We start from the raw sequence: 21,986 nt of genomic DNA on the forward strand, positions 1-21,986 counted from the left end.
GTCGCGAGGAGGTGGTCTGCGGCCTTCGAGGAGTACGGAGGCTGGCACCCTAGCTCTAGGCCCGCCCCTCTAGACTCCGCCCAGCCGCGAACGCCCCCCCCCGCCCCCGCCCCAGCCCCCGCCCCGCGCGCGCCCAAGCCAGCTCCGAACTCCCGCCTCCCTCCCGAGGCTGCCTTATAAGGAGCCTCCATCGAGTGTGCGCGTTGGCCCCACCCCCTCTAGTCTCTTGTCCTAATAAGGGCATCTAGGGCATCCCGTGGCTAGGGGCGGGCGGGAGCGTGTCTCCAGGGTAACTTCGAAGTCTCTCTGCCCCTCCTCGTTGCTCTTGGAAACTCCGAGGCTTGAAAAAAAGTGGAGCCAGTCTCCTTTTCTGGCAGGGTCGTTTACAGGGCTGTGGGTCGAGCGGCGGCCTCCACCTGGGGCTTCCGGGAACTCGGGGGGTGAGCGAGCAGCGGGACGTCCTTGACTACAATCCCCAGCATGCCCTGCGAAGTCCCCCACTCCGGGTCGTGAAGACCGGGCTTCCAGCTCTTCATTTACACTCTTTATTCCGCTGATGGGATCTAGGCCCTCAGTTCCCTGATTTGCGACCCTTTCGGCAAAGACTAAGGCATGGTCGTTGTTCGAGGCCAAGGAAAACTTTCCGTAGTCCCCACCGGCTTCTTTTTCAGAAACTTAAGCTAACACAGCTGTGTCTTAATTTTTCCGAGTTTTAAGTTAACCGTATGCACGGCTGTTAACTTGAGGACGTGATTCGAGTCTGGCTTAATATCTATTCTTTTCACCGTGTCTAGTAAAAGGTGCAGTCTTTAAATTGACATAAACCCGTTTCGTGAATTTGCCATCTATCTTTAAAACAAGAACAAAGCTATATTCTTAAAGACTTCCTTGTAGAGTCTCTCTTGTGTCTTAATTTTATTGAAGTTGCATATGGTCTTTCTCAGGAAACGAGTGGCTCTGCATATGAAGGGTGCCCAAAGAATTGTTTATCGGGTTGAACACGCTTTACACTTGCGATTCCTCTTGCTCCAGGCCTGGATTCCAGGCCAATAAATAGTTACTTCGGTTCAGAAAAGCAAAATACTAAACTCAAAATTTTCAGGCCAGAAGGTGCCAAGATGGATCTTAAGAAACAGTTTCGCGGCGGTTAAAGAGCGGCGAGGTCGAGGGCTCATTTTCGGGTCACATTACCTAGAGCTAGGGGCCTCTGCCCCCCTGAGCGTTTCCTGGAAAAGTGGACCAATGGGCGTGCTCTCCGCGCCACAGCACCGCCCCCCCCGGCTGTCTCGAACTACGTTACCCAGCATGTAATAGGGCCCTGAGAGGCCGGCTGGCCAAAAAGACGGCGCAGGACCCTTGGACTTCATTTCCCGTCGCCCCGTGGGGTGAGCACCGGAAGCCCGCCCCGCCCCTCATTGTGCGGCTCCTACTAAACGGAAGGGGCCGGGAGAGGCCGCGTTCAGTCGGATCCCGGCGGCAGCTGCAGCGGCTCTCATCTTTTCTGACCTTTTTTGCTATCTCCCTTTCGCTTCCGGAAACATGGTGAGCAGCAGGCCATGGCGACTGAGGGGAGGCGTCTGCAAGTCGCTCGTCTGCGCGCGGGGGAAGGAACGGGGGAGCGACATCTGCACCCCCTCCCCCAGCGCCCCGGGCGGGATAAGGGTCTCGGGCTGAGGGGCGGGTAGCGTTGGGACGCGCGTGCGCGCCCGAGGGCGCTGGGGAGGGCTAGCTCGGCCGTCGCTCGCGCGCCCCCTGGGCTCCTTTCCCCTCCCCCACCGCGCTGGTGCGCCCGCGCGGATACCGGCGGTGGGGGAGGGGTCCGTGGTGCGCGCGCGCGTGCCCGCCCTTCGCGGAGCCGCCGGTGGCGCGCGCTGAGGCAAGTCGGTTCACGGGGGCGCGCGTTCGGCGGAGCACGCGGCATCCGAACCCTTCCCGGGGGTGTCGAAGGAAAAGCGCGCGAGCGGTCTCGGCGTGCGCGCCCCACCCAAGGGCTGTTCCTGTTTCCGCGTCACCCTCCCTCGGCTGGCGGGTCTGTCGAGAGCAGGTGGCAGGGATGTCTGCGCCCAGGAGGGGCGGGGGCAGAGGGCCGAGGGGGGATGCGGGGGCGGAGGGGTCTGCGTGCTAACGCTGGGGATTAGAAGCCTGCACCACGCCACCGGAGCCGCAGGTTTGCACCGCGGAGGTATCACGGCCCTGCGAGGGAGCCCACAAAGCGATCTGGGTTCTCCGCTCTGTACATCCGGCAAAGGCTGGAAAGGCACCGTCGGCCGGCGCCTGCGCACACGCACTGGCCCCACTACTGGGCCCGAAGCCCTGGACAAGCGGGGCCTTCGGCTTTCCCGGATGGGGCCTGAGGGTGGAGCCGAGTTTAGGGAAGTGACCCAGGCGGGCACCGCCCGGAAACCACCCCGCCCCCTGTGTTCAGCCCCAGGGCTACGAGAACTGAAGGTTGTGTAATTTGTCCATCCTCCGACCGGCAGCGGAGGGGACGGATACGCCAGTCGGTAAAGCGATTCTTCGGTCTTGAGGCCCTGGGGGTGCTACTGCCTCCAGGTACTGCTTTCTCTCCGGGTCCTAGTCGGGCCCAGGCGAACGTTTTCTCCCGCCTACTCCGGAAGCGGCAGAGTCACGTGGCCGGCTTCCTCTGCAGTTCCGGGAGTGGGGGGCGCGGCATATTTCGCTTTGGTCAGTAGCCCCTCTCTTGGCTCTCGTGTCCCCACCCAACACGACCCAAAATAGACGTTAAAAGAGCTCTTGAGGACGGTGCGCATTTGGGTTTGACCTGCTAACTTCTGTCAGCCACCTTTAGGTCCTACATTTTTCCCGAAAACTGGGAGTTAATGGGTTATGGTCTTAATTGGGGATTGTGATTTTTGCTTTGTTTGAAGAAAACCCAGGAAAAAGGATGGTTTGTGAACAACTATACTGAATAGTTATGACAGATTTAACGAGAACCGTTAAATTTCTCTGTGCCCTACCATTGTGGCGTTCTGGTTCTGTTTCCAGAAGAGGTGTCTATTCCCTGGGTGCCTGGGTCTCCTTTTCCTATCCGTGAAGTTTTAAGTCGGCACTGTTACCCTAAAGCTGAGATTGAGTACTGTAAGGAGTCAATAGCCTATGGATTCTTTTGATTCTGGGCTCACATCAAAGCCAAGGTTCTGCCTCTCAGAGATCTTCAGTTTCTAGATTGTAAAGTGTCAGATGAGGAGGAATTATGTTAAATTAGATAAGAGGTTTCTTCTGTGGCTGCCATTCTGGAGTTGTGTCTCACTTGGTCCTTGGACAGTGGTTTGGGTGGGAAAATAGTGACTCTTGTCTTGGGAAGGGGATTAATGATCTCCTCGGGTTGAGAACTTGTTGGCATCCGAGGTATATTTCTTAGGATTGCAAAGGAGGGACTTCAGGGGGGGTCCAGAAGTCTTTCTTTCATGAAAAATATGTGGCTTGTCCCCCAGGCCTCTGGCGTGGCGGTTTCTGATGGCGTCATCAAAGTGTTCAATGACATGAAGGTGCGTAAGTCTTCAACACCCGAGGAGGTGAAGAAGCGCAAGAAGGCAGTTCTTTTCTGCCTGAGCGAGGACAAGAAGAACATCATCCTCGAGGAGGGCAAGGAGATCCTGGTAGGTGATGTGGGCCAGACTGTAGATGACCCCTACGCCACCTTTGTCAAGATGCTACCAGACAAGGACTGCCGCTATGCCCTCTATGACGCAACCTATGAGACCAAGGAGAGCAAGAAGGAGGACCTGGTGTTTATCTTCTGGTGAGCTTCTCTGCAGGCACTTACTTCCTGTTACCTGCTCTGGCTCTGCCCCATCCTACTTTCTTAGGATGGGAACCTCTGTGGTTCCCAGTTAATGGAATTCTGAGGGAGGGTATTGTAACAAAAACACTTGTCAGTGAGGAACTTGATAAAAGCTTGAATGCTGGAGACCAGCTCAAGGGTTTCTTGAAGTCCTCTATTACTTGACGACACTTGCTAGACTTGGAGAGGGAACTTTGTTGCATATTCTCTGTTGTTTTCCTTCAGGGCACCTGAGTCTGCACCCCTTAAGAGCAAAATGATTTATGCCAGCTCCAAGGATGCCATCAAGAAAAAGCTGACTGGTAAGGGCCAGCATTGGTGCCATGCACCTTTTCACTCAGGCTTTGGCTGCAGGGTGGGATGAATGTCGTGGTATATGAGATTTCTCCCCCTCCTCTTCCCTGCCTGCTAGAAGGTAACCTTGTCCCTTCCATCTGTTCTGATTGGCTCCTTCCCAGCCCTGACTTCCCCTCCCCCAATGCGTCCTGCTCACAGATGCTCCCCTTCTTCCTCACAGGGATCAAGCATGAGTTACAAGCAAACTGCTACGAGGAGGTCAAGGATCGCTGCACCCTGGCAGAGAAACTGGGGGGCAGTGCCGTCATCTCTCTGGAGGGCAAGCCTTTGTGAGCCCCCTCCAGCCCCCTGCCTGGAGCATCTGGCAGCCCCAGACCTGCCCATGGGGGTTGCAGGCTGCCCCCTTCCTGCCAGACCGGAGGGGCTGGGGGGATCCCAGCAGGGGGAGGGCAATCCCTTCACCCCAGTTGCCAAACAGCCCCCTCACCCCCTGGACCTTCCTCCTCCCTCTATCCCTGACGGTTCTGGCTTTCCCAAACCGCTTTTGATCTTCTGATTCCTCTTGGGTTGAAGCAGACCAAGTTCCCCCCAGGCACCCCAGTTTGGGGGGGGCCTGTATTTTTTTTAACGACACCCCAGTTCCTCACCTGTTCCTCCCTTTTCCCATGCTGCCAACTTCTAACCGCAATAGTGACTCTGTGCTTGTCTGTTTAGTTCTGTGTATAAATGGAATGTTGTGGAGATGACCCTTCCTTGCGCCACCTGGTTCCCCTCCCCTTTTCCCCTGGTCTTGGCACTCATGGAAACAGGACCAGTAAGGGACCTTCAATTAAAAAAAAAACAACACACACAACAATAAAAAGGCTCACTAATGGGATGTTTGTTTCAGGGTTGGGGCCCAAGGGATCTTGCGGGGGAAGGTCTGCTGAGGTAATGAGCAGCATCTATCTCCTCTACACCTGGCCTCCATCCACCCCCTTCATTGGGCCCCAGAGATGGGCTGAGTCTCCTTCTGATGGTCACCACTCATAGGTGGTGCCTCAGTTGGGGCCAAACTGTTTAGGAGGTAGCTGAATGAGGGTGTGTCTGCTGCTGGCTGCAAGAGCCCTTTGGGCAGAAGTGTTGTTTTGTCTGAACTCTTTCCCCTGTAACTTCTTACCCAGGTGGACAGCTGGGCAGTGAGGGCTATTCTCCGACCCCATGCTCAGGCCTGCCTAATGGTAGGCTGTGAGACTGCAAGTTACAGAGTTCCTTTTGAACTCTTCTGTCTTTGGGGTTCTCTCTGGTTTTCGTCTGCTTGCTTTCATGGATGACTGACTCCTCTAAGAGGGCCGGGTCCAGTTGCTTCTATGAGTCAGAAGCCAAGTTGAGCCTTTGGCCTTCTGCAGATGTGACTGGAGTCCAGGGTGGGGCTGAGTCAGGTGGAGCCCAGGACTTCAGACCCAAGTGTCTTGGGTTCCACCTCCCTGTATTTAACCAAGAGGGTGTGTTGGCTGGAGCCACAAGCCTTTTACCAGCATAGCTGCAGGTTCTCTCCAACCTGTACTTTCGGTTTTCACATGCTTAGGAGGTTAAAGGTATTCTAGAATTCTCACCCTAAGGGTGTGAATGCAGGATTTATTATCTTCCCCCACCCTCTCACCTGAATTGGGGGAAAAAAAGGCATCCTGTTAAAGCTGGTTCCTAAGTTTTTTGGAGCTTGCCAGTACCTCTTAAGAGGAAAGCAGGAAGGGGTATTTTGATACTGCAGGAGTGGTGCCCTGGTAAAGTGTGTAAAGGTAAATGGTGGGCCCTGGTGCTGAGGGAAGTCAGGACAAAGAGGCCTGTTTGCTATATAAACCAGGCTTTTTATTTGAACAGGCTGGGGACAAACTCCAGGGGGTAGGGGGATGATAGGGTGGGCCAGGGCTGCCCCTCAGACTCTAGGAGAAGAGGAAGGTCCAGGCCCCTGGCCTCCCCTAGGCTGGGGTTCTTACCTGTGGCCAAGTCTGATACCCATGTTGCCCTATCTTCCTCTTGAAAGACCTGGCACCTTTGGGTGGGGTTGGGGGTGGGGCTTGGGCTTGCCCTGGGAGATGATGGGGCATGGCTAGTGGCTGCTGTGGTGGGGAAGGTGGCATCTTGTGGGAAATTTGGGGGACTTTTGTCTCCAAAGGCCCCACAGCAGGCTCTGGCAGCTCTAAGGCTCCCCCTTGAGGGTGAGAAGGGTGTTCCAGAGAAGCAGGGTGCTGGCCTGCACAGGAGGAGAGGTCCTTGATAGAGTGCTGTTCTTTCCATATTTCTAGCTCTTGTCACCACCCCCTTCCTTACATTCCTATCCTCAGCAATAATAGCTGCCATTTATTCAGGGCTTAGTAATGAGGAGGGAAGGGTCCTGCTCCAAGATGAAACAGCCCTGAAAAGTCAATGGCTGCTCACGGCTGCCAGACCTTCCCCAACACCTGCTTGCCAACACTTGGTAAGAACCTAGGGGTCTGGGACTGGGTGGCAGAAAGGCAGTGAGAGGCCATAGTGAGGGTGGAGGGCTCACCTTTGCGTGTTTGAGCTCCAGCTCTGCCAACTCTACGAGGTTCTTGCGGAAGGAGATGACACGGCGGGACTTGAAATCCATGAGCTCTGGAAAGAGGAGGGAGGAGAAATGGGGACCCTGGCAGGGTAGGCAACCCAGTTGCTGAGGCTCTGGGGCCATGGGACTTACCCTGCTTGGCTGAGTCAGAGAGACGCTCGAAGCGTTGGCAGCACCGTTGCTGGTGGCTCTCAGCAGTCCGCACTTCTCGGTTCCTGGTGCGTGCTTTGTCCAGTGCCTTGTTGGCGTTCTCATAGTCAGCCAGTGCTCGGAGCCGCCGGTACAGCAAGTCCTAGGGTCAGCAGAGGCACAGTATCACTGTTGCCTGAGGCCTCATCTACCTGCCCTCCCCTGCTGCTTCAGTCTTGTTCTCCAGCCTGAGGTTTGCTCTGGGGCCACATCTCACCTTGGCTGCCTGTGAGTCTCGCATGTAGTATCTCAGCATGTCTGACAGCTTAAGATCCTCATCAGATGCCACTCGGCCTTCCAGCTTCTGAATCAGGAAGTTTGGAGGCTAGGGAGGGAGCTTGCAGAGGAGAAACTAAGGGCTGGGGTGCTGCTGCTCCTCTCAATATCCGAGAGTCACTGATAACCACTGAGGTCAAACCCTGATGTTCAGGAGACCAGGCCAAGGAAAACTTCACAGAGGAATGGCTTCTGATCTGGATCTCGGGGGTTGAGTAGGAATCAGACAACAGCCAAAGGCTGTGCAGGTGTGCAAACCTTGTAAGTGTTCAGGGAACCATGAAATCAATGGGAGCACTTGGATGGCAGTGGTTGGATCCCAAATGTAAAATGTAAGCTAAGGGCAGTTTCTGGGACTGGCAGGGTCACTGAAGGGCCTTGAGCAGAGAAGAGATGTGATCCAATAGACAGCTGAGAAAGATTGGCACACTGTAGTGACTCTCAGAAGAGTTTAGGAAGTGTGTGTCTCGGGTGGGATGTTGACAATGCGGTGCAGCTTGCCAGAGGCACGTGGCACATCCTTGTAAATGCCGTGCCAGGCCTGGTTCCCACCCCTGCCCCCATTACCCCCCCACACATACACACACCTGAAGCTGTATCTCTATCCCCACTCCCATCTTAAACTAGGGTTAAACTGAAGGTGAGTCCAGGGTATCACTGGGCCCAACTTTTCACCAAACATTCCAAAATGATCCTGGAGCTTTCTCCTCTTTCAGGAGGAGAAATTTTCATTTATGCAAAGGATCACTGATTGGGTCCCCTTCCAATACAGAAGGCAGGACTCACCCTTAGCCTTTCGAAGAATTCTGCCAATTTGAGGAAGCTCCTAGGAGGCAGTGGGGAAGAGTTAGGGCAGGGGTCTTGAAGGGGTGTTGCTTAAAGCCTCCCTCTCTCTAGCGCTTTCCCCCTCCCAATGGCCTGCAGTGGGGAAATTTTCCCTTTCCCAAATCCCAGCAGGAACTTCTGCACCTCCCACCTACAGCTGATAGTACATCTCCACAGTGACCCCTCACGGGCAGACACAGTATTACAGGCATAGGGAGAGGACAGGAGGAGTGAGAGGGAATCCTCACATCTTCAGTTGGTTGACTTCTTGTACTCCCAGACTATTCAGTGCAGCAGAGATAGGAATATAATCGTCTGCCAAGCCTGTTGGGGAACAGCCCTCCATCAGACCCCTCTTGGTCTGGACATCAAGCCCCACCTGTGGTATTTGTGTCCTGCTCTTTTCTCTCCCTGCAGGAAGTAGGAATGCCCAGGAGAAGGGACAGAGAACCCAGGGCCCCCTGGGCTCTGCGTACACTTGTGGGAGTACATGACACGGTCTGCCCGCAGGCAGGTGTCCCGGATGCGGGTGTGGTACTCCAGCAGGAAGGTCCTCTCATGCTCAAAGAAGTCATCCACCTCCTAAGGGAGCCAGACAGGAGCCACTTATATTGAGTCAGCAGGAACATGGAAGCCATGGACACGAAGGGGTGGCACAACTTTCCTCTAGGCCATGCCCCACCAGTGGTTTCCCTCCCACAACCACCCTGGGCCTCCATCTTTGCTGCAGATTGAGGCCCTGGGTTGAATCCACAGAGGGGTCCCAGTGATTACCTTGAGCCCTGACATCCTGGTGATGAGGGCTTCATCTGCAGATTTAACAATATTCCTCAGAAATCCCCCAAGGAGCTCCTTCCTGTTCTTTCCTCGGACACTCAGCTGACGCACACACAGAGAGTAGGATGTTGGGGTAGGCATTTGCACTTCTCACCCCAGGCTCATGCCACTTATGGTGCTGATGAGACAGAGGCTTGAACCCATCTAGCACCCAGCCCCCTACCCCCAAGAGTGACCCCAGTGCTCTGGCCCAGCTCACATCCTGGCCATATTCCAAAAAGACAAAGAAGTTGTGGTCTCGGCGCAGGGTAGGGTGGGCTGCCAGGCGCTGCAGAAAGACCTCATGCATTGCAACTGTCTTCTTAAAGATGGCGAGATACTCCCTGCAGAAAATGGCAAGCAGTTGAAGGGCCTTCCTTGCCTCTGATTATCCTGCTCCCTTCCCCTCAGAAGCCCAGGAGTCAGAGGTCAGGGTCTCTAACCATAGGTGATGAAATCTAGGGATTCCCAGGAGGGGGGAGTGGACCTGGAGCTTCATCATAGACAAGGAAAGAAAGTAGCACTCACGCTTCCAGCTCCTGCTTCATTTTGGCAAACTCTTCCCTCGTGATGGAGCTGTCCCCCTCACCCAACTTTTGCAGCTTTTCCCTTGAAGCCTCAAAGTCTGGCCTTGGAGGGGCTGGGGGGATCTGCTCAAAGGAAGGACAGAGCTGGCAGTTCTCTCATTGCTGAGAAGGCCATCACCCACACCCGGAAGTGTGGCCCAGTCTTCCACCCCCACCCAAGCACCCAGGGCTGCCCCTCCCTGCCCCAGCCCACCTAGCCCTTTCTCACAATGAGACCGGCGTACTCCTCATTTTCCACATAGGCATCATGTAGCCAGATGAACTCCTCATGCTGTCGCACAACTGAGAACTCCATCTGGGTGAAGTGAGGGAGGCAGCTCTGGAAGCCAGGAAGCCTGTCTGAGGTGTCTGTCCTCCCCTTCCAAACCCTGCACTCATCAGGCATCCTGAGCACCCACTGTGGGGCTTCCCCAACCCCACATCCCAGGTGAGGCCCAAGGTGGGCCTGGGTGGTGCAGGTGTTGGTGATTTCCATCAGGACGAAGGATGGGGGATGCTTAGGACTTGGTGTTGGAGGCAAAAGGCAGTTGCAGACTAGACAAGATGCTTGTTTTCTCCAAGGGGCAGGGAGCAGGAGCTAGGTTGAGGAACAGGGCCCAAAGTCCAAGTTGGCATCTGCCCCCCCCACCCCCCACCCCAGGCTAGCAAGGCTGGGGGAAGTAGGCTTCTCCAGCTCTTGAAGCCTCCTGAGGCAGCTGTCCGAACTGCCCTCTCACTCCCCTGGCAGCCTCACCTTGGTTTGAACGGTGAACTTCACCTTGTCCCGCTCACTCACTGCATCAGAGATCTCCACCTGTAAGGAGCTGTCTCCCTGCAGGTCCACTGACACGGAGGAGGGCTGCTGGGGAGGGGAGGCCTCTGACATGGCTGACCACAGCCCCTTACCGCATCCTCACCGCAGATGTCACATCCTCCTGCCAAGCCCAGCTCAGCATCATTGCTTCTTCAATGCCCTGGGGTGGCCACCCCTGGAAGGATCCTGGTAAGTCACTGCTCAGGGCTTTCCAGTTACTCCACACTTTCATCCTTAGAAGGAGGCAGAATTCTGCCTGCTTTACAGATATGGAAACTGACACCTCCAAAAGTGAAATGTTGCCCCAAATCACACAGCTGCAAAGTGGCAGGGCGAGATTTGAACCCAGGTTCTCAAATTCCAAACCCCAACTACTTTCTCAACTACCCGTTCACCTTTTCCCCAACTGGTTACTGGTAGAAGCTGGTACCCTTTCACCAGGGCCTAACGTGAGTTCAGTAACAAGTTCTCACCCCTTTTGAGGGGATCCTGAGACCACTCCATTCGCTGCTTTTAGTGCCAAGAGGCATTGGCTTGTCAACAAAACACATGGATTTCTCTAAAAGAGAAAAGATCCATGAGGCACCAAACTACTACTAGATCATTCTTGGATTGAGCTCTCCTCCTCCTCCTCCTCCTCCTTCTTTTTAAGATTTTACTTATTCATGAGAGGCACAGAGAGAGAAAGGCACAGGCACACAAGCAGAGGAGGAAGCAGGCACCTCACAGGGAGCCTGATGTGGGACTCCATCCCAAGACTCCAGGATCACTCAGGAGCCGAAGGCAGACGCTCTAACTGCTGAGGCAGCCAGGGATCCCGAGCTTTCCTTTCCTTTTCCTTTTTTTCTCTCCTTTTCTTTCTTCCTTCTTTCTTTCTTTCTTTCTTTCTTTCTTTCTTTCTTTCTTTCTTTCTTTCTTTCTTTCTTTCTTTCTTTCTTATTTATTTATGATAGTCACAGAAAGAGAGAGGCAGAGAGGCAGAGACACAGGTGGAGGGAGAAGCAGGCTCCATGCACCGGGAGCCCGACGTGGGACTCGATCCCGGGTCTCCAGGATCGCGCCCTGGGCCAAAGGCGGGCGCCAAATCGCTGCGCCACCCAGGGATCCCCTCTTTTCTTTCTTTTCTTTTCTTTTCTTTTCTTTCTTTCTTTCAAGATTTTATTTATTTATTCATGAGAGACACACACAGAGAGGCAGAGACACAGGCAGAGGGAGAAGCAGGCTCCCCACAGGGAGTCCGATGCGGAACTCGATCCCAGGACCCAGGGTCACTACCTGAGTCAAAGGCAGATGCTCAACCACTGAGCCACCCACGTGTCCCTTGCATTGAGCTTTTCAACACACATTTATTGAACACCTACGATGTCTATACCACTGTGCCAAGTGAAAGGAAGAAGCCATTCTCCCTTCAAGTGTAGCTCCCAATATATAAACTGGCACCTGCGCCCCTCTCCCATCCCCTCAGTCTCTCCTCTCACAGGCTTTGGCACAGATTTGGCACACACTATGGACAACTATTCTGACTTCTCTCATCACAGATTATTTTTGCCTCAACTTAAACTTCATGTGAGTGCAATTATACAGTATACACTCTTGTATCCATGGTCTTTAGGGAGCTCCATCCACATAATTGAGTGCAGCAGTAATTCTCTTTCATTGCTGTATTGTATTCATATGAATGTCATAACTTATGTATCTGTTCTACTGTTGGTAGTCATTTAGATTATTTCAAGATTGGCCTGTTATGAATAAAGCTGCCATGAACATTTTTGCATACGCCTTTTATAGGGTAGGCATGTGTTTAAATGCTTTAAACTGCCAGTTTTTCAAGGTGATTGTACAAATTTATATTCCTGCCAGCATTGTATGAAAATTCCAGTTGTACCATATCTTTGCCAACACCAATACTTAGAATTGTTAGTCCTTTTTATGTTAACCATACTGATGGGGGTATAGTAATTGCCCATTGTGGCTTTAACTTGTATTTCCTGGTGAGAAATGACATTGAACACCATTTTATGTATCTATTGCCCATTTGGAGATCTTTTATAAAGTGCCTATTCAAGTCTTTTGATCCTCCTCTCCCCCGTTTCAAAAATAAGATCGTCTTTTTCTTTTTGATTTGTAGGAACTCTTTATATACCCTGGAGACAAGTCCTTTCTCAGTTATATGTGTTGCCATTATCTCCTACTCTTTCCATTGCCTTTTCACTCTCTTAATTGCTTACAGTTTTACAAGCTCCAGTATATCAGTCTTTTCTTTTATGATTAAGGATATTTGTGTACTCTCGAAGAAACTTTTGCCTACCCTCAGGTCATGAAGATAATTTATTTTCTTTTCCTCTACATTTAATAATTTTAGCTTTTATATTTAGGTCTATATTTAGATCCACTTTCATTTCATTTTGTATACAGTGTCAGGTATAGGTTATGACTCATTTTTGCCATATAATAGCCAGTCATTTTAGCACTGATATGTTAAAAAAAATCTTTTGAGTATTTATTTGCTTTGGTAGACAGCTTGCTAGAAAATAAACTGACTTCAGGGCAGCCTGGGTGGCTCAGCGGTTTGGCGCCTCCTCCAGCCCAGGGCATGATCCCGCGTGGTTCCAGGATAGAGTCCCATGTCAGGTTCCCTGCATGGAGCCTGCTTCTCCCTCTACCTGTGTCTGTATCTCTGTCTCTGTCTCTGTCTCTCTCTCTGTCTCATGAATAAATAAATAAAATCTTTAAAAAAAGAAAATAAACTGATTTCATAAATGTTATCAGTTCTGTATCTATTCTGTTCCACTGATCATATGTCTGCACTTTTGATATATCACACTCTTGATTCCTGTAATTGACAAACTTGAAATCAGATAGAATTAATTTTGTTCTTTTTCAAAATCATTTTGGCTATTATAGGTCTTTGAATTTCTGTATAAATTGTAGACTCCTGGGGCAGCCCCGGTGGCTCAGAGGTTTAGCGCCGCCTGCAGCTCAGGGCGTGATCCTGGGGACCTGGGATGGAGTCCCACGTCGGGCTCCCTGCATGGAGCCTGCTTCTCCCTCTGCCTGTGTCTCTGCCTCTCTCTCTCTCTCTCTGTGACTATCATAAATAAATTTAAAAAAAATGTTAAAAAAAATTGTAGACTCCTGGGCAGCCCTGGTGGCTTAGCGGTTTGGTGCCGCCTTCAGCCTGGGGCGTTATCCTGGAGACCAAGGATCGGGTTCTAATCCGGCTCCCTGTATGGAGCCTGCTTCTCCCTCTGCCTGTCTCTCTCTCTCTCTCGCTCTCTCTTTCTTTTTCTGTCTCTAATAAATAAATAAAATCTTTTTAAAAAAATTGTAGACTCAGGGGTGCCTGGGTGGGCTCAGTCAGTTAAGGGTTTGCCTTTGACTCAGGTTATGATCCCAGGGTCCTGGAATCAAGTCCCACATCAGGATCCCTGCTCAGTGGGGAATCTTCTTCTCCCTCTGCCCACACCCCCACTTGTGTTCTCGCTCTCATTCAAAAATTAATAAAATCTTTTTAAAAATTATAGACTCAGCTTGTTAATTTCCAACCAAAAAAAACTTACTGAGATTTTTAAAAATATTTTTTAAGATTTATTTATTTATTTATTTATTTATGAGAGAGAGAGAGAGAGAAAGAGAGAGAGAGGCAGAGACACAGGAGGAGGGAGAAGCAGGCTCCACGCCGGGCACCCGATGTGGGACTCAATCCCGGGACTCCAGGATCGCTCCCTGGGCCAAAGGCAGGCTCTAAACTGCTGAGCCACCCAGGGATCCCCAAAACTTACTGAGATTTTCTTTTTTTTTTCTTACTGAGATTTTGATTGAGATTAAATTGAATCTACAGATCAATTTGGGAAGGATAGACATTTTTACAATTTTGAATCTTCCAATCAATCAATATGAAATATCTCCCCAATTATTTAGATATTCTTTAATGTTTCTCAGTAATGTTTTGTTGTATTCTCTGTAAAGGTTTTGCATATCTTTTGTTAGATTTACTCCTAGGTATTTTATGATTTTTTAAAAATTATTGTTGCTATTTGAAATAACATTTTTAAAAATTTCATCCCCTGGTTATTTGTTGCTAGTATGTAGAAACACACAATTGATCTTTATATACCACCTTTGTGTCCAAGAACCTTGCTATATTTTCTTACTGCTTTTAATAGTTTGTAGATTATTTTGGATTTCCTCCGTATACAATCCTATACTATAAAATAATGACAGTTTTAGTTTTTCCTTTCCAGCCGTATACCTTATTTCTTTTTCTTGCCTTATTGCACTTGCTAGAACCTCTAGTACAATGCAGAAATGGTGACATGGTGAAAAAGGAAATCCCTGACTTGTCTTTATCTCAGAGAGAATGCATTCAAAATGTAATCCTGGGGCAGCCCCGGTGGCTCAGCAGTTTAGCGCCACCTTCAGCCTAGGGTGTGATCCTGGAGACCTGGAGTCGAGTCCCATGTTGGGCTCCCTACATGGAGCCTGCTTCTCCCTCTGCCTGTGTCTCTGCCTCTCTGTCTCTGTGTCCCTCATGAATAAATAAATAAAATTAAAAAAAACAAAACAAAACAAAATGTAATCCTGAAGATGATTAAACCTGAATTAGATTAATGAGACCACCTTCTATGCCTAGTTTGGTAAGAACATTGATTTTTATCAATGTTTCCTTCCTTTATTGAAATATCAAATGGGTTTTTCTGTATATGTCCCAAATTTCATTTAATGATTTTCAAATATTGAACTACCCTGCATTCCTGGAATAAGGCCTTCATCATGAAGTATTATCTTTCTGTTTTTTAGTTTTAATTTTTAAAATATTTTATTTATTTATTTATTTATTTATTTATTTATTTATTTGAGAGAGAGAGAGCGTGAGTGTTTGATTAAGGAGAGGAGCAGAGGGAGAGAGACAAGCAGACTCTGCATTGAGCATGAAGCCCAATGCAGGACTTAATTCCACAACCCTGAGATCATGACCTGATCAGAACTCAAGAGCTGGACCAACTGAGCCACCCAGGTACTCCAAAGTATTATCTTTTTACATACTTCTTATTCAACTTGATAATATTGTTTGCGATTTTCCATTTATGTTCACAAGAGAGATTAACCTGTATTTTTATTTATTTATTTTTTAAAGATTTCATTTATTTATCTAACAGAGAAAAAGAGAGCACAAGCAGGGGGAATGGCAGGCAGGAGAGGGAGAAGCAGGTTTCTTGCTGAGCAAGGAGCCCAATGTAGGGCTTGATCCCAAGACCCTGGGATCATGACCTGTGCCAAAGCCAGTTGCTTAATTGAGAGCCACCCAGGCCCCTCTTTTAATGTTTTTGACAGGATTTTTTGTGGTAAAATATACATAACACAAAATTTACCATTTTAGCCATTTTAAAGTATACAATATATTGGTATTAAGTATATTCAGTTATCCATCATTGTCCACCTCCTCTTGACAGGTTTTTGTATCAAGGTTATGTTGTCCTCCTAAAATAAGTTGGAGTTGTGCCTTCTCTTTGTTTTGGGGATAATTTATATGAGAATGGTATTAGTCATCCTTTAATGCTTCAAAGAATTCACATGTGAAATTTATTGCTCAGAAAGGTATTTTTGGAAAAGTTCTTAATTATAGATTTACTTCCTATAATAGATACATGACTATTCAGATTTTCGGTTTCTTATTTCAGGTTTGGTAAGTTGCATTTTTCAAGTAGTTCGTCCATTTTATCAAAGTTCTCTCATTTGTTGGCATAAACTTGTTCTTAAATACTCTTATCTTTATAAGGGCTGAAACATCGCTACCAATGTGCACTTGATCATTCCTGATACTGGTAATTAACATTTTCTCCCTTCCTCCCTCTCAGTCTCCCTCCTGTTCTCTCTCTTTCTCTCTCCCTTTCTCTCACTTTTATCAGTCTAGCTAGATGCTTATCAATTTTTATTAGTATTTTAAACAAACTATTTTTGGCATTATTGATTTTCTATATTTGTATATTTATCTTCTATTGATTTCTGCTCTTTATTATTTCCTTCCTTTTACTTTCTTGGGATTTAAATTGTTCTTCTTTTTCTAGTTTCTTGAGATTGAAATGTAGATCACTGATTTTTCAACTTCTCTAAAAAATGCGTTTGAAGGTATAAATTTCCCTCTGGATACTTCTTTAGCTACATCTCCAGGTTTATCATATTTTCAAAATCATTTTTTAAAAAGATTATTTATTTATTTATTCATGAGAGACATAGAGAGAGAGAGAGGCAAAGACATAAGCAGAGGGAAAAGCAGGCTCCATGCAGGAAGCCCGATGTGGGACTTGGTCCCGGGATTCCGGGATCACACCCTGAGCAGACTCTCAAGCAGACACTCAATCGCTGAGCTACCCAGGCATCCCTCAAATTCATTTCTTTAAAAATTTTTCTAATTTTAGGGGCTCCTGGGTGGCTTAGTTGGTTTAGAGTCTGCCTTTGGCTCAGGTCATAATCCCAGGGTCCTGGGATCAAGTCCCACATCAGGTTCCCTGCTCAGTGGGGAGTCTGCTTCTCCCTCTCCTGCTCCCCCTGCTTGTGCTCTCTCTCTCAAATAAATAAATAAATAAATAAATAAATAAATAAATAAATAAATAAATCTTTTTAAAATTTTTCTAATTTTCATTATAATTTCTTCTTTGACCTATGAATTACTTAGAAGCACACTGCTTACTTTCTGAATATTTTGTAATCTATCTATCTTTTTGTTTTGATTCCTTATTAATTTTACTGGGACAGAGATTTCATCCTGTCTGGTTTCAAAACTTGTTGGTAGTTGCTTTATAACCTAACATATAATGTATTTTGGTAAATGTTTCCAGTGCACTTGAAAAGGATGTGTTTCCTGCAGTTGTTGGGTACAGAGCTCTAATTAAACCAATTAGATCAAGTTAATTAAACATGGTATTCTAAAAATTTTAAGGATTCAAAATCCTTACTGATTTTTTCTTTTGGTTTTTGGTCTGCTTGTTCTAACAATGGAAAGAGTTGTGTTAAACCTCTAATTGTAATTGTGTGTTTGTCTATTTCTCCTTTTAATTCTGTAATCTTTTACTCTGCATATTTTGAAACAATGCTATAAGTTGCATACAAATTTAGGATTTTTATCTTCCTGTTGAGTTGACTCTTTAATCATTATAAAATGTCCCTCTTTATTTCTAATACTTTTTGTCTTAGTCTACTTTGTCTGAAATTAATATAGCCATGCCAGCATTCTTTTGGTTAGCATTCTTTCTGTGTCCTTATAGTTAAAGTATGTCTCTTAAAAATACTTATTTTTAAAAAATACTTATTTATGTAAGAGAGAGTGTGTGCACATGTGCATGCACAAGCAGGGGGTTGTATAGGGAGAAGAGAGAGAGAGAATCTCAAGCTGACTCCCTGCTGAACACAGAGCCTAGTAAGAGGGTCAATCCCACAATCCCCCAAGATCATGACCAGAGCCAAAATCAAGAGTCAGATGTTTAACCAACTGAGCCACTCAGGCGCCCCTAAAGTATGTGTCTTTTAAAAGAATAAAGTTGTCCTTTAAAAATCCAATCTGGGGATCCCTGGGTGGTACAGTGGTTTGGTGCCTGCCTTTGGCCCAGGGCGCGATCCTGGAGACCCGGGATCGAATCCCACGTCGGGCTCCCGGTGCATGGAGCCTGCTTCTCCCTCTGCCTGTGTCTCTGCCTCTCTCTGTCTCTCTCTCTCTCTCTCTCTCTGTGACTATAATAAATAAATAAATAAATAAATAAATAAATAAATAAATAAATAAATAAATATTTAAAAAAAAATCCAATCTGAAAAAAAAAATCCAATCTGAGGGGTGCCTGTGTGGCTCAGTTGGTTAGGTGTCAGAATCTTGGTCTCAGATCAGATCTTTTTTTTTTTTAAGATTTTATTTATTTATTCATGAAAGACACAGAGAGAGAGAGAGAGAGGCAGAGACACAGGCAGAGGGAGAAGCAGGCTCCATGCAAGGAGCCCGACGTGGGACTCAATCCCAGGTCTTCAGGATCAAGCCCTGGGCTGAAGGCAGTGCTAAACCGCTAAGCCACCTCGGCTGCCCATCAGCTCAGGTCTTGATCTGGGGTTGTGAGTTCAAGCCCCACGATGGGCTCCACACCATGCTCCGCACTGGGCATGAGGCCTACTTAAAAAAAAAAAAAAAATCCAATCTGAAAAAAATCCAGTCGAACTTTTTTTTTAAGTAACCTTACATTCAAGGTATGGCTCAAACTCTCAACCCCAAGATCAAGAGTTGCATGTTCTACCAACTAAGCCAGCCAGGCGCCGCCTGAATATGTTTTTAATTGGAGTGTTTGGTCTATTCATAATTACTGTAACTACTGACATAAGCTATAAACCTACCATCTTGCTTTTTGTTTTTCTTTGCCTCATCTGTTTTTTTTTTGTTGTTGTTGTTGTTTCTTTACTCTTTTTTCCTTGTGTTCTGTTAGTCAAATTTTTTTTCAAATGTTTTTTATATTATTTCATTTTCTCTTCTATTTTTGTTTACATCTTCATAGTATTCTTTCCATTTCTCTCTATTTAAAGGAGAGTCTTAAAGAAGGCAATGATTACTCTAGAGGACAAGATCTAACCTACAGAGTTTGGGGATGCAACCATCAGTTTGAAAGCCCAGTACACATCTCATATGACAACAGTAACAACAACAACAACAATGACTTGTCTAAATAGTCAGATATAATAGCTAACACTTATACTTGAGCTTCCTATATGCCAGGCCCTGATCTAAGCATTTTACATATATTAACCAGGAATATGAATATAAACATTGAAACTGATATTTCCTACTCCATACTTTGTGTCGCTCAGCCCCTCTCACCTCTCCAAACTCCACTTGAACCCCACTCCTCACTTGGCTTCTCTGACATCCTCAGGGCAGTCTCCCCTTTTGTCTAACTGCAAATCACCCCTTATACACACAATCTGACTCATTGGTAAATGGGCCCCTAAGTCCCTTGTCTCCCTCCTGCCACCTTAGTATCTCTACTCTAACCTGTACTGTTTGGTAACTGCTTGAGGGAGATGGGACTTTAAGTATGGACCACAGCTACTCCATTCTTATCCTCAGCCACAGCCTACTTTGCACGTGCCTCCAACTCTCAAAAGTGTGGACCTCTGTGAACCCAAGGATGCTCGATAAGTATTTGTTGAATGAAATCAAGAGGAAAAAGTGAAGAATTAATGATCTTATGATTAAATGAACACAGATACACAAGTGAAGCCATTAGTGCTGAACTGGATTCCTCCTACCTTGGCAAAGGAGAAACTTACTCCATCCCCTTCTCAGTCTCTCTCCTTCTCCCCTCTTCTTCCCCATTAAGCCAGAATCATGAGTTAATTGGTCCTGGCGAGGAAAGGAGTGGCAGTGACAGGTCCCTTTACATCTGTCAGGGCAGGGCAGCCCGGGTGGCTCAGCGGTTTAGCACCACCTTCAGTCCAGGGCCTGATTCTGGAGACCCGGGATCGAGTCCCACGTCGGGCTCCCTGCGTGGAGCCTGCTTCTCCCTCTGCCTGTGACTCTGCCTCTTTCTCTCTCTGTGTGTGTGTCTCTCATGAATAAATAAATAAAATATTAAAAAAAAAACATCTGTCAGGGCAAAGGCAAACCCTGCCTCCTTTGGCATCCTCGCCAGCCCCCACGCAGGTGCCACAGAGGCGCCGCACCCCCGTATCCCCTTGCTCAGGTCTCTTCCAGCTCAACGCGTGCGCGCGAACACACGCACACACGCCCCACTCCCTGGTGGGGCCATCACTGGGTATCATGGAGTGAGATGGAGGTTGGGAGAGAGAGGGTTTGCATCCTTTCTTTACCTTGCTCTCCTTCCCAGCCTGACGCCCTTCCATCACCCTTCTCGGCTGCAGCACGCAAGTATTCCGCGGCTGGCCAGTGCCGGCCCGCTCCGGCAGTTTCGTCCCCGGGAGCGGGCCCGAGGCTCGGACCCTACCAGCTGACGGAGCCACTCTCCCCTCCCCGCCTGGAGTCACCTGGAGTCAGGCGTGGCTCCCGCCGGTCCTTCGCAGCCACGCCTTTTGATTGGGTATCAGGTTCGCCGTGAGCGACACCATTGGCTGCAGCACCTCTCGTTCCTGTGTTTGGCCCCAGCTTTTAGGAGGAAGCGCGGAACCTAGGGCCGGGAACCCGAGAGCGCAAAGGGCTGGGGTCGGGGGCCCTGGGGTTACGGAGGTCGCGAGCCACGTCAGCCCCCGCCCCCCGGCTGGCAGCCGGCCGCGGACGGCGTCTCCCGGCGGCGCCAACCGCCTCGCGCGAGCTGCGCGTGCGCACCAGCCCAGTGGCGCGCCCTCCAGGCGGTGGGCGAGGCGGCGGGTCGGTGGGCAGGGTGGGCAGGGTGGGCAGGGTGGGACGGTGGGGCGGGGGTGGGGAGGAGGGGGGGTTAGTGGACCAGGGACTAGGGTGAGGGTTAATGTCTGGGAGAAGGGGGTTCCGTTAGAATTTTCGCTCTGGGGCATGCGAGACCTGCGGGGTAAGCCGCACAGAGCCGTGAAGAGACGCGGCAAGGCCGGCGGCCAGGGCGCCCGATGCCAGGCCCGGGTCCACGGGTGGTGGTACCTGGAGCCAAGAAGCAGAGGGGCGCAGATGCTGCGAGAAAAATTGTGGGTGCCCTGGAACGGGCTCATTGTGATCGGGAAGAGAATGGAGCTCCTGGGTAGAAATACACAAAAGCCCAGAATGTGGGACCCAAAGCTTGACTCTGAATATTGGGGTCTGGAAGATGTGGAAAAGATGGTCTTGAAAGCGAAGTTAGGCCAGAATCAGGAAAGGATGGATGTGAAGCTACTGCACAGTGTAGCAAGTGCATTACAGGCTTCAGCAGGTTTGCGGAAAAATACCGCAAAGGAGTTGTGGGGAAAGGAAGACGTTAGAGGCAAAATAGACGATGAATCTGAGATAGCAGGGACTACCGAAGGGTCTAGGAGGGGGTCTGGGTTTAAAGAGAGGTTGAAGTTTACTGGGGTGGGGACCAAAGGAGGGGACTTGAGATCCAGACCGCATACACTCCGACAGAATGAGGAGGAGCTGAGGTCCAGTGGAGAGAAGCTGAGTCGAGAGAAGCTGAGGTCAAGCAGAGAGAAGCTGAGGTCAAGTGGAGAGAAGCTGAGGTCAAGTGGAGAGATGCTGAGGTCAAGTGGAGGGAAGCTGAGGTCAAGTGGAGAGAAGCTGAGGTCAAGTGGAGAGAAGCTGAGGTCAAATGGAGAGAAGCTGAGATCAAGTGGTGAGAAGCTGAGTCTGAGTGAAGAGAACCTGAGGTCAAGTGGAGAGAAGCAGGGATCCAGGGGAGAGAAGCTGGAAAGTAGTGGAAACGATTTGAGATCCACTGGAGATAAACTGCAGTCAAGTGCGGAGAAGTTGGAGGATTCAGGGATGGGAAGCATAAACAAAGAGACAGATGAAAGAGTAGTAGAAGTTGCTGGTGATGAAAAATTGATTAAAGTTACTGATGCAGAGATGGAAATTCCTTTGGAAAAGGTGGAAGGGAGTGATGAAGAGCTAGAAGGGACCAAGGGGGCAGTGGTGGTTGAGGAGGATGTCTTGGGTAGAGTGAATGATACAGCTGATGAATCTGTTTCTATGGAAGAGAGAGAGGTTATAGATGAAGGTGATAGTGAATGAGTTAGATGAAAGATTGAAGCTAAGGAAGAAAAGAGAGGCAGATAGAGGAAGTGTTGTAAGTCAAAGAGGAGAAATTAGAGCCAAACAGAGAATTATGGCCCTGAATAAGTAAATATAAGAGAGGAAAGGAGAACATGGGAATGAAGAACTTTTCAGGATGAAGGTGGAGG

The 21,986-nt window shown here is 48.8% G+C and overlaps 2 protein-coding genes across 9 annotated transcripts; one reads left to right on the forward strand and one right to left on the reverse strand.

The window, feature by feature from the left end:
- The first annotated feature begins 1,399 nt into the window (after positions 1 to 1,399).
- CFL1 (cofilin 1) lies at positions 1,400 to 4,843 on the forward strand. The gene is made up of 4 exons (XM_055314613.1): positions 1,400 to 1,542; positions 3,456 to 3,763; positions 4,031 to 4,107; positions 4,323 to 4,843. Exons 1-4 carry the CDS (start codon positions 1,540 to 1,542, stop codon positions 4,433 to 4,435), a joined length of 501 nt encoding a protein of 166 aa, XP_055170588.1. The 5' UTR covers positions 1,400 to 1,539; the 3' UTR covers positions 4,436 to 4,843.
- SNX32 (sorting nexin 32) lies at positions 4,840 to 20,394 on the reverse strand. 8 transcript variants are annotated; one of them, XM_055314601.1, is made up of 13 exons: positions 19,998 to 20,394; positions 10,095 to 10,199; positions 9,570 to 9,656; positions 9,303 to 9,424; positions 8,995 to 9,118; positions 8,733 to 8,837; positions 8,435 to 8,540; positions 8,207 to 8,282; positions 7,920 to 7,959; positions 7,075 to 7,161; positions 6,801 to 6,960; positions 6,633 to 6,718; positions 5,951 to 6,335 (listed from the first exon to the last, which is right to left on the reverse strand). In XM_055314601.1, the coding sequence occupies exons 1-13, from the start codon at positions 20,028 to 20,030 to the stop codon at positions 6,282 to 6,284; spliced, it is 1,185 nt and encodes a 394-aa protein (XP_055170576.1). In that variant the 5' UTR covers positions 20,031 to 20,394; the 3' UTR covers positions 5,951 to 6,281. The 8 variants fall into 8 exon arrangements, with proteins under 8 accessions (XP_055170559.1, XP_055170576.1, XP_055170534.1 ...); XM_055314559.1 differs by having other exon boundaries at positions 9,570 to 9,680; XM_055314592.1 differs by having other exon boundaries at positions 10,095 to 10,202.
- Between the last annotated feature and the right edge of the window lie 1,592 nt (positions 20,395 to 21,986).

This window comes from Nyctereutes procyonoides, unplaced genomic scaffold, assembly GCF_905146905.1.
Source record: "Nyctereutes procyonoides isolate TBG_1078 unplaced genomic scaffold, NYPRO_anot_genome, whole genome shotgun sequence".
NCBI classification, from domain to species: Eukaryota; Metazoa; Chordata; class Mammalia; order Carnivora; family Canidae; genus Nyctereutes; species Nyctereutes procyonoides.

Bases quoted from the DNA above. Each gene is read 5' to 3' on its own strand.
- SNX32 (XM_055314543.1), bottom strand. From the start codon at position 9,836: ATGGAAATCACCAACACCTGCACCACCCAGGCCCACCTTGGGCCTCAC. The intron at 9,425-9,569 runs GTGAGAAAGGGC...TCCTTTGAGCAG, and splicing joins AGGAGTACGCCGGTCTCATT to ATCCCCCCAGCCCCTCCAAG. The intron at 7,162-7,919 runs GTGAGTCCTGCC...TTCCTGATTCAG, and splicing joins AATTCTTCGAAAGGCTAAGG to AAGCTGGAAGGCCGAGTGGC.
- CFL1 (XM_055314613.1), top strand. The intron at 3,764-4,030 runs GTGAGCTTCTCT...GTTTTCCTTCAG, and splicing joins GACCTGGTGTTTATCTTCTG to GGCACCTGAGTCTGCACCCC. The intron at 4,108-4,322 runs GTAAGGGCCAGC...TCTTCCTCACAG, and splicing joins CATCAAGAAAAAGCTGACTG to GGATCAAGCATGAGTTACAA.